The 14,287-nt window shown below is 49.0% G+C and overlaps 1 protein-coding gene across 1 annotated transcript in view; it reads left to right on the forward strand.

Moving 5' to 3' along the window:
- The window catches only part of FER1L6 (fer-1 like family member 6), a 125,278-nt gene that overhangs the window by 68,465 nt on the left and 42,526 nt on the right, over window positions 1–14,287 (forward strand). Inside the window, exons 23-27 of the mRNA XM_047073811.1 lie at window positions 7,056–7,166; window positions 7,426–7,587; window positions 8,759–8,939; window positions 11,500–11,726; window positions 13,401–13,523. Of these exons, the coding sequence (XP_046929767.1) occupies window positions 7,056–7,166; window positions 7,426–7,587; window positions 8,759–8,939; window positions 11,500–11,726; window positions 13,401–13,523 (804 nt within the window). The remainder of the gene's footprint in view (window positions 1–7,055; window positions 7,167–7,425; window positions 7,588–8,758; window positions 8,940–11,499; window positions 11,727–13,400; window positions 13,524–14,287) is intronic.

A 14,287-nucleotide genomic window follows, 5' to 3' on the forward strand; every position in this document is an offset into this window, starting at 1 on the left:
CATGTAATTACCTTTTCGTGTGTGTCTTAGCAACTTTCAAGTATCCAAGTTAACTGTAATCACCATGCTGTGCACTGGATCCCCAGAACTTACTCATCTTATAATTGGAAGTCTGTACCCTCCGACCAGCAGCTCCCAATTTCCCCCACCCCATCTCCCACCCCCTGTCCGTGACAACCACCAGCCTACATGCTGTTTCTGGGATTTCAGCTTTGTTAGATCCCACATGAAAGTGAAATCATACAGCATTTGTCTTTCTCTGTTGACTTATCTCAACCTGATGCCCTCAAGGTCCATCCATATCGTGGCAAATGGAGTTTTGATCCTTGTATCTACTTCCAGCAGAAATTCCAGTTTGATGCCTGTCCATCTAGAAGATCTCTCTTCACTTGCAACCTTCCTTTTTAAGAAAGAGCACAGGCTTCAGGCTCAGAGCCTTTAAAAAAGATCGATGTTACCAATAGGAACATTTCCCACAGTCTGCTTCTTGGGACACCAGTCCAAATATAGAGAAAGGAAAGTGTACGAGATGTTTCACGGGACATATTCCAATAACCTGTTTGGTTTTCATTGGTTTTATCTTTAAAGTTGCTTTTCATTTACAGCAAGTGGTACTTTTTTACTTAGCATCAGAAAGTTCCCTTTTTAAGAACAAAATATGCCTAACAAAAATGTTCACTGGATGAAAGTACAGGCGATAAAAGCGGTAGAGGAATGGCCGGCTTGGGAAAACCAGGTCTAGCGCAAGACTCCCGTTTTATACGTCAGGAGGCCGAGGCTCAGGGTTAACGGACTGGGATTCAGTCAGCTGCTCTTTTCAGGACAGGAAGCTGCCTGACAGGCTCTGAGACTGAGTCCCCTAGTCCCTCAGTGAAGGGCTGGGTGACTGATCCCTACAGGCCCCCTGAGGGCTTAGCACCCTGGGTTTCATGGTCCTCCCTCCCTCCCTCCCTCCCTCCATGCTGAGGGCCCCCCTCGCCCTTCCTCCCTCCCTCCCTCCCTTCATGCTGAGGGCCCACTCCCCACCTTCCTCCCCCCTTCCCTTCATGCTGAAGGTCCCCCCTCAAAGATGAGGGCCCCCCTTCCCCCTCCTTCCTTCCCTCCCTTCATGCTGAGGGTCCCACTTCCCCCTTCCTCCCTCCCTCCCTTCATGCTGAGGGCCCAACTTCCCACCTTCCTCCCCCCTTCCCTTCATGCTGAAGGTCCCCCCTCAAAGATGAGGGCCCCCCTTCCCCCTCCTTCCTTCCCTCCCTTCATGCTGAGGGTCCTCCTTCCCCCTTCCTCCCTCTCTTCCTTCATGCTGAGGGCCCAACTTCCCACCTTCCTCCCCCCTTCCCTTCATGCTGAAGGTCCCCCCTCAAAGATGAGGGCCCCCTTTCCCCCTCCCTCCTTTCCTCCCTTCATGCTGAGAGCGCAACTTCCCACCTTCCTCCCCCCTTCCCTTCATGCTGAGGGCCCCCCTTCCTCCCTCCCTCCCTTTATACTGAGGGCCCACTCCCCACCTTCCTCCCCCCTCCCCTTCATGATGAAGGTCCCCCCTCAAAGATGAGGGCCCCCCTCTCCCTTCATCCCTTCCTACCGCCCTTCATGCTGAGGGTCCCCATTCAAAGATGGGGGTCTCCCCCCTACCCCCTTCCTTCCCTTCATGCTGAGGGCCCCCTTCCCCTCCCTCCCTCCCTCTCTTCATGTTGAGGGTCCCCACTCAAAGATGAGGGTCTACCCCCTTCCCCTTCCCTCCCTCCACTGCTGAGGGTGCCAGGGAAGATCCTGCTGCTTCCTGACAGCTGCATTAATTGTCAGAGGTGAGCAGCCTGGGAGATACAATTCATTAAGGTTTCATTAGGACTTCTCATTTCATTGCTCGTTCAAAAAGTAATTTGATCAGCGCGACTGTCTTAGTACGTGGGTCCGGTACGTGCTGAGAAGGAAGAGCTGGAAATGCCTTCATTTGTCACCAGCTGCTCTCAGTTTTCATCTGTGGGTGGTTTGCTTCAGCCTCTCCACCTCCATTACCGAAACACTTCCCTGTCTCAGAAGGATTTGGTAACCTGGCTCTTCCATGTCCAGACTGAATTAAGTGTTTCCATTTCCTTCCCCTACCCAAGCCCGCAGCCCCCTGTCCGTCCGTCCAGTGCTGGCTCATTGACCCCACTGTTCGCCACTGTTCTCTGCCTGGAAAACTCAGACTCCGCTTTCATTCTTCCCTTTGTGTGTGCACCCTTAGCCAGGCCAAGCCCGTCCTCGAATGGTTTCCATCTTCCCTGCTGCCATATTCCTCATCAGGAACGTTGCATTGGCCTCTTTCCTGGTCTTCTAGCTTCTTACCCCTTTCTTGTTCATTTCATCCTCCACATTCCTTCCAGAAGACAAGTTAACCCATTTCACTGTTGTCTTCAGAAATCGTCAGTGGCTCCCTGCTTCTTACCTCCAGAAACATTTCTTAAAGTCTATTTTGTGGAATACCAAATACAGTCCCTCTACACACAGTGAGGAGACACTTAGGGAAATGCTTCATGTTATATCCCTCTTGGGGATTTGGAATATTTGGAATACCTATTACCATGGTAAACACTCAGAAGATCCAAACGTTTCTAAATTTTGTGACTATGAAACTCTGTGTGTGTGTGTGTGTGTGTGTGTGATAAGTCTTCATATCTCATGGAAAGGAAGGAGAATAGGAGAATGTCAGATCTCTGTAGCTTGGCATTCAAGCTCTCCCAAAACTTGTCTTCAAACTGCTTCTTCAGCCTCACACTTCCTCATATTACTCTGCATACCTATGGCCTCTTGACGCCAGGCCACTCCGAGTTCCCTGGCCTCACCTCACAGGTGCGTTCCTCTGTTTGTGGCCCTGCTGTTAGCCCATCCAGAAAGGTCTTCCCTCCGCCCACACCGGCTTCTGCACTGCGCTCTTCCATTTAAGGTAATGGTCATCACCAAAGTTCAGAACAAGAGACGCCTCCTCCGGGAAGCTCTCCCCATCCTCACCTCAGTCAAATCAAATGTTTTCTACCATCCTACAGCACATTGCCTCTTTTTAAAATTCAGGCCATGGTAAGGCCAATTGTTTACAGGCTTATGTCCGCTAATCTGTAAGTGTTTTGAAGGCAGGACTATTTCAATCATTCATTCATGCAAACACATGTTATTGAGTGTTCGTTATGTGTCAGGCATGTTCTTAAGAATAGGGGTACCTGGGTGGCTCAGTCAGTTTAGTGTCCGGCTCTTTATTTCGGCTCAGGTCATGATCTCACGGTTCGTGAGGTGGAGCCTGTGTTGGGCTCTGTGCGGACAGCGTGAAGCCTGCTTGGGATTCCCTCTCTCCCTCACTCTCTGCCCGCCCCCCACTCATGCTCACGCACGCCCTCTCTCTCTCTCAAAAATAAACATTAAAAAAAAATGCATCAGTGAATAAAACAGAAAACTCCCGCCCTCATGGGACATATATTCTAGTGAGGGGAAGATAATAGAGGATACTATGTAAATTGTAAGGTAACAACAGTGTGATAAATGCTAAGAAGAGAAGGTAATGCACTGTGAGATGTGGAAGGGAATGTGTGTTGGGGGAGAGGGCAGGGTCAACGTTTTAGGCATCCAGGGAAGCCTCACTGAGAAAGTGGTATTTAAGTCAAGACCTGGAAGGTCCTGGTGAGTAGGCCATGCAGGTGTATGGGCAAAGAGCGTTAGATGCAGAGGGAACAGCAAATGCCAGCCCCTGAAGCCTGAGTACACCTGGCATCTTCAAGGCCCAGCAAGAACATCAGTGTGGCTGCAGTGGAGTGTAGACGAAATCAGAGGAGGAAGATCACATGGAGTGCTGTAAGGAGTTTGGCTTTTATTCCATAAAAGATGGGAAAATCCCAAGAGAGGATTTTGAGCATCTGACTTATGCTGAAAACTATGGATGCTGGATTGAGTATATGTTGAAGGGGCCCAGGGGAAACAAGGAGGGCGACTGGGAGGCTCTTCAGGTAATCCATACTGGAGGACTGAAGAACTTGGATCAAGAGTGTAGCCACGAGGGGCACCTGGGTGGCTCAGTCGGTTAGCGTCCAGCTTTGGCCCAGGTCATGATCTCGTGGTCTGTGAGTTCGAGCCCCGCATCGGGCTCTGTGCTGACAGCTCAGAGCCTGGAGCCTGCTTCACGTTCTGTGTCTCCCTCTCTCTACCTCTCCCCCACTCATGCTCTGTCTCTTTCTCTCTCTCGAGAAATGAATAAGCATTAAAAAAAATTAAAAATCGTTTTTAAAAAGTGTAGCCCTGAGAAAAGAGGATTCTGTGCGGTCCACAGGATTGACTGATGAATTGGCAGTAGAATGGATGAGAGTCATCTCCACATCACACATGGAAGCCAACACTAATGTTTCTCTCATAGGAGACTCTCGATACAATATTTTCAGACATGTTTCACTTGCCCACAAAAATATGTAGAGAAAATTGGAGCCTAGGACGATAATTGTTTTCCTTGCACAAGGATTGAAATTCACCTTTGAGGTCGTTTGGGGCACTAGGAATCCGAAATCGCCTGAATCCAGCTGAAGCGTAAGATGGTGTGCATTTGAGCTTCCGCCTTTGCCGTTTCCGGTTGATGCTTGCTTCTAGGGAACTTGCATGTGCCTGAGTGTGCTAAGTGCCCTGCGTGCTGTCCCCGACGTTCTTCACAGCAACCCACGAATTAGATATCATGATCTTCGCTTCACAAAGATGACGGAACTCAGAGACACTGAGCAACTTTGCCAAGTTCACACAGCTAGCAAGCAATGGAGGTCTAGACCGTACTGCCCACGGCACCAAAGGAGAGGGCTAATGCAAGTATAAATGATGGGCTGAGGGACCCGGAGGATGCAGAAGGGCTTCTGAGCAGCAGTGACTTTTCAGTCACTGATGAGCAGGGCTGGGACTAGGGCCCTGAGAGTGGCACCTCCCTAAATTTTGCTACCCTAGGTCTTTGTCCTGGCCCTGCATCTGGGCCTCCTTTGAGGTCCTGAGATTTTTGTCTCCACTGGGAAATTAGAGCTGGGATATCAGCTTTTGGACCAGCCTATTCAACCCACCTCCAATGCTTACATCTTGCCTTCGTAAGGGTTCTTTTCCTTTTTTTAAGTTTATTTATTTATTTTGAGAGTGTGTGTGTGTGAACAGGGGACGAGCAAAGAGAGAGTCCCAATCCCAATCCCAGTGCAGGGCTCGAACTCACAAACTGCTAGATCATGACCTCAGCTGAAACCGAGCGTCAGACGCTTGACCTACTGAGCCACCCAAGTGCCCCGTAACGATTCTTTCTCTCCCTCTGGGCCCAATTATAAGCCAGCAGCTGACCCATTTCCCTGTGAAAATGTCTAATCTTGGCTGGGAGCAGAGTCATTCAGTCTACACCACAGCGTGGAGCCCTTCAAGGTCCGTGTTGAGCTCAAGGGCATCTGTCAGGCACCGTGGGACAGACCTTCTTCAGGACATTTTCCAGGGGCCCCGGATGAGGAAACATGTGGTACTTTGACAAAAGCCCAGCCAGGGGCCCCATCGATGCCACCACCACAGCTGTTTTGGGGCTTTCCCCCCACAGCTAGAGGAGCAGTTAGCTCTCTCGGGGAGGCCAGGTTTTGCAGGCTGAGTCGCTCACGGCCGGGCAGTACCGGGCGCGCGTCCTCGTGGCTTCCAGCACCTGTATGTCGTCTGGTTTCACAGCTTCATTGTCCTCGGCCTGTGTGGCCTCCACGGTGTCTTCTGTCATCTTTGTCAGAGCTTTCTTGTAATTACCTCAACCACATCTGCCGTTGCCAACTACACTATGTCTGTGAAGAAATGGTGATACATTGTGCTTTGCAGGTTTTGATGAGCAGTTAAGCTTTTCCAAGCATATGGAGCCAATAAACATTTATCAGGAACCCACTGGATGTGGAGCTCTGCTCCAGGGGCTTAGAGATGAAATGAAGTAAACAGAGGCTTCCTTTTGACCAGGTCAGATAAGCATGCCCCATGCGTCTGACTGTCAGGGGGCCTGAAGGGTCATCTGGCCTGATATCTGAGGCCCAGAGAAGGGAAGGGACTCACACAGGGTCACACAGCAGGGCCCGGTGTCCAGGCTCAGTCCACTGCTTTCGGCACTAAGCTTCCACCGAAGACACACTGTATTCCAGGGACTGAAGGGTAGGTAGGAGAATGGCCACAGAGACCGGGGTCAAATCAGGGACGGATTTGGGGAAGATGTAGACGTTAGGCCAGGTCTTAAGGGCAGTGTGGCATGCTCACAGGAGACTTTCCAAACCCTTTGTGTGAGATTTCAGTGAGACACAGCAATGATCCTTCCTGTAGTTTCCTTTTTTTAAAGTTTATGTATTTATTTTGAGGGAGACACAGAGTGCGCGTGGGGAGGAGCAGAGAGAGAGAGGGAGTCAGAGAATCCCAAGTAGGCTCCACACTATCAGCGCAGAGCCTGACGCGGGGTTTGAACTCACGAACTGTGAGATCGTGACCTGAGCAGAAACCAAGAGTTGGACACTCAGTCCAGCTCAGCCAGTCAGGGGACCCCCTCCTGTGGTTTCTGTATGGCCAAGTGCATACCAAATAGCACCTTTCCCTCCTGGAGGTCTGTCTTCAGAAGACTTTGTTTCTGTTTCACTGATGAAGACGTAGTCTCTCCTTGACTAACTGTGAATCTCTTTTGTAGTAGTGCGTTGTGGGGGTGTGCTTAAGTCTCAGAGCTCAGAACCGGATCAGAGTCCTTTTCGGCCCCCAACCCCTGTCATTCGGTGACATGCCATCCTCTTGTGAGGACCTCCTCTATATTGTGGGCTTATCGAACGCTAAGCCTGTTAACTTTGTGGCACGTCATAAGTGCTCACTAAGTGTTGGTCACCCTGGTGAAGGTATCGATGAATAAATACTGGTTAATGAATAAATAATCAAGTGTGGTAAAATGCCCTGTCTTGTCTCTACTTGACCCTGGAATCACTACTTTTGCCAAGTGAGTGTCGTGTGGGTGAGGCGGTGGTGTAGCGGCTGGTGTTCCTTGCCTCTCCCCGACCTTCTGACCAGCCCTTTGCTCTGTGTGATAGGTCCCGTCATCCGGGCTGCAAGGACTTCCTCCCGTGGACCCGCCAGATGTCACCCACATCTACCCAGTTCCTGCCAGCATTCGGCCAGTGCTGAGTAAATACCGAGTGGAGGTATGGTGCAGGGGGAGACTGACTCGTTCTTTGGGGCTAAGGAGGGCAGTGGTGCAGTCTACACGCCTGCGTTGTCTGAGGGGAGTGCGGGGTGGAAATGAGGCGTGGGTGATGGGACAGGGCCTTCAGGGAGCTGCCCAGCCCGTCCCAGAACATACCGTAGTTCCCGGGGCAGCGGGTCTGACTTCCCACAGGCCGGTGCCGCGAGCTGGCTCCTCCCTGGGTCCCCGAGTGACAGCTCTGTGGGTCCTCCCGCCAGGTTCTCTTCTGGGGAGTCCGAGAAATGAAGAAGGTGCAGCTGCTCTCGGTGGATCGCCCTCAGGTCCTCATCGAATGTGGGGGCCGGGGAGTCAAGTCCTGTGTGATCCAGAGCTACAAGAACAACCCGAACTTCAGCATCCAGGCAGACGCTTTCGAAGTGGTACAGCCTCCCCTTCTCCTGCCCGCTCGTTTCCTTCATTTCCACGGAGGGAACCCCCGCTCCTTCACTTGCTTGGCTTGGGGAGATGCTTTGCAGTTTGGGGGTGTCCACTACCTACGAGGCACAATGGTCTAATTTAGTGAAAAGCGGGACTCTCGGGGTGGGATGAGACACACTTTTATTACTGCTGCTGTGTTGTTTTGTTTTTAAAGGTTCGGTAGATCAAGGCAGGTGACGGTGGTTCCCGGAGTGTGGCCCCCAATTCCTCAGTATCAGCATCCCCTGGGAACTTTTTAGAAATGCAGATTCCCAGGCCCCACCCCAAAACTGCTGAATCAAAACTGCGGGGGGCTGCGGCCCAGAGCCCCCTGGCTTAACGAGTTCTCCGGGTGATTCTGATGCGTGCTAAAGTTGGCGAACCACTGGCCTAGAAGCTTCCTTAATGAGACTTATTTTAGTGGTTGGATTTTTAAAAAATCATTTGTACGTAGCGTATCAGTGGCTTACATGCAAACTTCTGTTTCTAAAGTGACGTTTTCTGACCCCTGCGCTTCTGTTTATGTCAATATTTCAACACACATTTTTGGGCTCTGATCTGGAACTAACTGTGAAGGTTTGCTTTGTGCGACCCAGTCAGCTCCAACGGATGCATCTTCTAAATTAGTGGAGACTGGATTTGGGGAATGTGCACGGTGTTCACAAACCTTTCACTGTCAGGCCTCTGGGACCCCCGGGGGGGACACAAGAGGGAGGGTGCTGGCCCGTCACCCTCAGCTCCATTTGTCATGCATCCACTTCTGTCTGTTTTCTTGGGCCTGGGTCAGTGTTCATTTGAGTTGAGAGTTCTGCTGGTAAATAATGACCAAACAGGCTTGAAAACTATTGCCATAAAGAGTTTGGCAGCCTGTGAATTTTGTAATTTACATCTGGAATGACTTGTTAGTGCCACATGCCTCTTATTATGGGTAATGATTCCCTGGCTTGGAAGGCAATGCTCTAGACTTCTGACTAGCTGCAGGGGTGACCTAGGGGGACAGAATGACAAGGCAGGGACAGAGGGAAGATGGGTGCCTGGCTTGCTTTGGTTCCGTCCCTAAACAGGTCAGCAGGGTACCAGCCGCTGGGCTCAGCCCAAGCAGTGTTCCCACTTCACCCTGGCCTCTCCTCCCAGGAGCTGCCTGAGAATGAACTTCTGCACCCGCCCCTCAGCATCTGCGTGGTGGACTGGAGGGCTTTCGGGAGGAGCACCCTGGTGGGCACCTACACCATCAACTGCTTGAAGCAGTTTTTGTGTAAATCCAAGGAGCCCCTGGCCCTCACCTCACAGGTGGACGGAACCCAAGCTGAGCAAGGTAGGAAGTGCCTTCTAGATTTTCTGGAGCTTCACACTCCAAAGCCGTAGTGCCTGCAGGGTTCTGCTATGGGACCCCGCACGAAGAGGATGCCCCACGGTCAAGTCAAGCGGAGCTTTCTGAAGACTTTGCTCCCACAGTGCCCTCAGCTCCTTTAGCTGCCAGATTCCGACTCTAAGAATGACACCAGGGTCAGCTCCTCTAAGAGGGCTTCCACGAATATTACTCCAGCTCCCTCCCGCCTCTGCTCCCTGACATTTTTCTTTGCTTGCTGTTACTTTGATTTGTTCCATTTTGGATCTCAGGGGCAGAGTTGAGTTAACTGCACTTCTCTGTTCATGCTGTGCAGTCATCATTGGTCTGGTCCAAGCTTCTGTTTCTCTGTTTCATACCACTGCCCCCCTGTGCCTTATTCCACATCCCTTCTCCCAACCCCCTGCCCACCACAGGCCCCACACTGCCCCTCTTTGTAAAATTCCAGTCCATTTAATCGACGTATATAATATGATGCTATAATCTTCATTTGGTTTCGTACTCTTTTTGCTCAAAGCTGTGCTTTAAAACCTATTCATGTTGCTGCGTGTACGTTAGCTTGTTACCCCCACCTGCTGGTCTCCCCCACACTGCTTTTCCTTTCCCCTGAGATTGGACCCCTAGGCTACCTCCACCTCCCAAATTCCACAAATGATGCTGTTGTGAATAGTGAGTGCTGCCCAAGGGAGGATCCTACGGGGGATTTTCTTTGGAATATACATCCAGGAGTGAGATTACAGACTCACAGGGAATGTGCCGATGTAATTCCACCAAGTACTGCTAGAGGGCGCTCTAGAGAGCTGTGCTGGTCTACACCAGTCTACACCAGTCTGCATAGCTACCATTCTGCATCTGGAGTACCATTTTCTTCTTCCCCAATACCACCTGCCGTTATCCAAATTTCTGAGTTTTTGTTCTGGTTTGGTTTGGTTTTTGCCCCTCTGCTGGGTATAAAGTAGTATCTCATTTTTATTTTAGCCCGATTGCCTCTGATTACTACTGAATTTTACTCGTCTCTCCACATGCTTTTGCCGTCTTGATCTCCCTCCTGTGACTTGCGTGCTCACATCCCTGGCTCATGTTTTATGTGTTTTAAAAAACATTTGATTTTTTTGTATATTCTAGATGTTAATATCCTGTCGATTATATCTTCTCCTAGTCTGATAACTGCTAACCTGCCTGTGGTCTCCATCTTTGAACAGAAATTCTTAATTTTAATGTAATCCTATCCGTCTGAATTTTTAACTTTATGTCTGGCTCTTTCAGAATTTTGTTAGAAAATGCTTTCTTAATTCTTGGTCACAAAAATGTTGTTTTGTATTCTCTTCTATTAGTGTTATGTTTTTAACTTTCACATTAGATCTTCAGTTATTTGTGTTTGTATATGGTTTAAGATAGGGATCCTGCTACATTTCCCTCCATAGGAACATCATCCCCCCACCCCACCCCCAAGAGTATCCTGACTTTCCCCATTGTTTTGTGCTGTCAGCTTTTTCACGAATCAAGTAGCCATACATCCCTAGTCTATTTTTGAGCTCTCTGTTCTGTCCCACTGATCTTTCCAACTCTGTGCCCAGCACAGAGTAGATGCCCATTAAGTGTTTGTGGACTTGCATCTGCATTGAAAAGTTAGCAACCGGGGAAGAGAAACTCTGAAGGCCACGCGGCCATGGAGGATCCCAGCTGGGAAATATTTCTAAGTACTGGATTCTGCGGCACAAAATGGAGACAAGAGGACCCTTGGCAAGAAAGGACAGTGTTACGACCTTTGTATTGGATTGACAGTCCAGTTAAAAATCTCACAAAGTCCAGGAACCTACCCCTATGTCTTGACAAGCACATGTTCTCATGTGCCCAGAGTCAAGCTTGCAGTTAGGAGTTCACAGACCTCTGGAGCATCCAAAGTTTCTTGGAGTTAACTGGCACTGGGAAAAAACAATCCGTACAGAGGGTCTGTGTCCTAAACCTTGATATGTATTTTCCTTATGACCACAGTTATTTAAAATTAGTCTAAAGGATCAATAGTAAGTACAGCCATAATTGATTCCTGATGCCTTACATCATGATCTCACTTATCCCCCAGTGAGATGGGTTGGGTTTTTTTTCATCTTTTCTTTTTCATTTTTATTTATTTTTGAGAGAGAGAGAGAGAGAGAGAGAGAGAGAGAGTAGGGGAGGGGCAGAGAGAGAGGGAAGCACAGAATCGGAAGCAGGCTCCAGGCTCTGCGTTGTTAGCACAGAGCCTGATGTGGGACTTGAACTCACAAACCCGTGAGATCATGACCTGAGCCGAAGTCAGATGCTTAACTGACTGAGCCACCTAGGTGCCCTGGGTTGTTTTTTTTTTTTTTTTTTGTCTTTTGTTTTTTGTTTTACTGTCATTCTATAAATAAGGAAAATGAGATTCAGAGATGTTACGAACTTGCCATATTTGAATCTAGATCTGTTTGATTCCCAGGAATGGGTCTCTGAAATGGCCACCCTGTTTAGCAGCCCAGTTTCCTGACCTGATGTATTTCCATTTCAGCTGCTTCAGATTCGCTAGTAGCCGCTGAGCCCTCTGGATCCCTCAGCTCCTCCCAGGAGCCGCCAGCAGATCAGATCTATGTGGATGTTGAGCCTCCTCCCACCGTGGTACCTGACTCTGCCCAGATTCAACCAACCAGCCTGGTTGACATCCCTGACTCATCTCCTATGCTTGAGCCTGAACCCAAACCTGCAGACGAGGAGCCACCAAAAGATGGCAAAGCTAAGGTCAGAATATAACCCCTCTTCGTATTTACAAGGCTTTGCACCGGAGGCTTGATACGAATCCTCCCACCTGCCAGCTGTGTGACCAGGAGCAAGTAACTTCGTGTTTCTGAGCCTCAGTTTCCTCGTCCGCAAAATGAGTATACTGATACCTACTTCCCAGCATTGCTGTAGAGTCAGAGAAGTCAGTGTATATGAAATTCAAGTGCTAGTCAACTGTGGCAGTCACATTTAATTGAACAGAAACTGCTCTCAATTCATTAGCATGGAAAGACCATAGTTTCCTTCCTTATCTAGGCCTATTCCGCAAATATTTAGAACCTACTTTGTACAAGGACAAGTAAGACCAGAAAAAAAAAAAGCTAAAGTCTCTGGAATCTAAAGAGAAATGAGACTCCTCATCCTCAGCTGAGTTTCTGGAAAGCAAGATTAAGAAATACACAAAGAGCCATAAAACAAGAATGTGATGAATCTTTCTAAGTCCTAAGTTTGAGTGCAAAATCCAGTTGCATCAACCAAATGAAGAAGGCAATGGTTTTTTTTTTTTTAAGTTTTTAGCATTTATTTAATTTTTGAGAGAGAGAGACAGACAGAGTGTGAGTAGGGGAGGGACTCAGAGAGAGAGGGAGACACAGAATCCAAAGCAGGCTCCAGGCTCTGAGCTGTCAGCACAGAGCCTGATGCGGGGCTCAAACCCATGAACCTTGAGATCATGACCTGAGCTAACGTCAGACACTTAACTGACTAAGTCACCCAGGATCCCCAAGAAGGAGGCAGTTTTAAGAAAGCTGAGGGATTGCCTGCCCAGCAAATGGTAAAGGCTGAAATGAAAAGCAGAGTAAGACAGATTCATGGATATTTGCTCAGGCTGTTCCTATCTTACCTATGTTCGTTGTGACCCTCCAGGGCACCTCAAGGGGTTCTCTGTACCCCACCAGCATTGCACCTGCCACTTTATGTTGGAATCCCCAGTTTAAGTGTGCATTGCCACCATAAAAGTGTGGGCCCTGCCAGGTCACAGATAATTTTTTAAGAAATCCTTGTGCCTCCTGTACTCGATAAAGTGCCTGGCACATTGAAGGTACTCAAGAGATGTCTGAGAGCAAACAGATGATGAGTATGTGATGAGTCTGTCGTAGGACCGCTGTCTTCTCCCCAAATGCCTCCTTTCTGCTGTTTACGTAGCGTTGTCTCTCCTACACTGCCTTACTTATGTTGTTGGTATCACTGATTTGCACCCATTCGAATTAGAAATCATGCTAAAGGGAAATTGTCTACATGATGTCACTTAATCCTCACAACAGTGAAGGAAGCAGGTATGAATGTCCCCTCGTTGAGGACACTGAGAATCTGAAAATTTATATTAACTGCTTGGCAGCTAATGCCTTTTCTGCCATAGCACACTATTAAGATCCCCAAATGTGGGGATAGTTTCTCACTCCCCTTGTGTCCCCAGAGCCAAGCACAATATCTCACATTTCTGTGTTTAAGTAATAATAAATGTTTGCCGAATAAATGAGTGAATGGAGGGGTGGGTGATGAAAGGGTCATTTACTGAAGTGGTACAGAGAGCTTCAGCCACAAAATCCGCCCATGCCTCCATCTGTTCTGTTCTTCAGGAAACCAGCCAGCCAGCCACCAGGCCTAACTAATAATCCATCCCTCATTCCTTGCCAGAATGTCAGGAAACCTACCCGAAGGTCAACCAAAAGGAGAAGGAGGACCATAGCGGATGAATCTGCTGAAAACGTCATTGACTGGTGGTCCAAATATTATGCCTCCCTGAAGAAAGCACAGAAGGTAGGGTCTCCCCTGGCTGTGACAGTCAAGGGATTTGATAAGAAAACACAGCACCCTCCACCCCCCTCAATTCCACATTATCCCCTTTTAGATTCCGCTATAGGTAGGGCCTTCTCAGGTGTGATTCTGTTCATTGAGGAAAGCTTCAAAGCCTGGAAGGACCAGGGATCCCGAATTGCAAAGTCTTCACCCTCTGGCCGGGGCTGACCTTCGGATGCAGGCTCTGTTGTCAATGCTGGAAGGATGTTCAGTCTGGCATAGCATCTGGAGATCTTCCCCCACGTGAGACTCATAAAGATCCAGCCACAAGCAAGGGGGTCTCTAGATAGATGGGCATAGCGATGGGGGCTTCAGGTGCATCTGGAGATACCCAGATCAGAGGGCCCCCCAGTCTCCAGCAGGATTCTAACGTCATATGGGAAGCTATCAAGAAGAGGCAGAGGACCTGGCCTTAGCGAATGGGAATAATCCGCAGGTGGCCAAAGCAGGGCCTCGTGCACATGGAACAAGAAAGGGATCGAGTTATAAAGCAGGAGAACCACTGGAAAGTGGGTCAAGAGATTCAAGGGAAAGCCCAGTGGCCGAATTTGGTAAAACTTCTCATCCTCGAGTCAACAAGGAAAGGAAAATTAGTCATATGTATCATCACACTCAATTGAATAGAAACTCTTCTGATTCTTGCATTTGGAAAGCCCGTAGTGCCTTCACCTAGGACCTCCCATGAATACTGATGTATAGTTAAATAAACAAACCAAATGGTGGTC

The sequence above is a fragment of the Lynx rufus genome, unplaced genomic scaffold (genome assembly GCF_022079265.1).
Source record: "Lynx rufus isolate CCGP_SWC_20201006 ecotype Redwood Valley unplaced genomic scaffold, mLynRuf1.p SCAF_12, whole genome shotgun sequence".
NCBI lineage: Eukaryota > Metazoa > Chordata > Mammalia > Carnivora > Felidae > Lynx > Lynx rufus.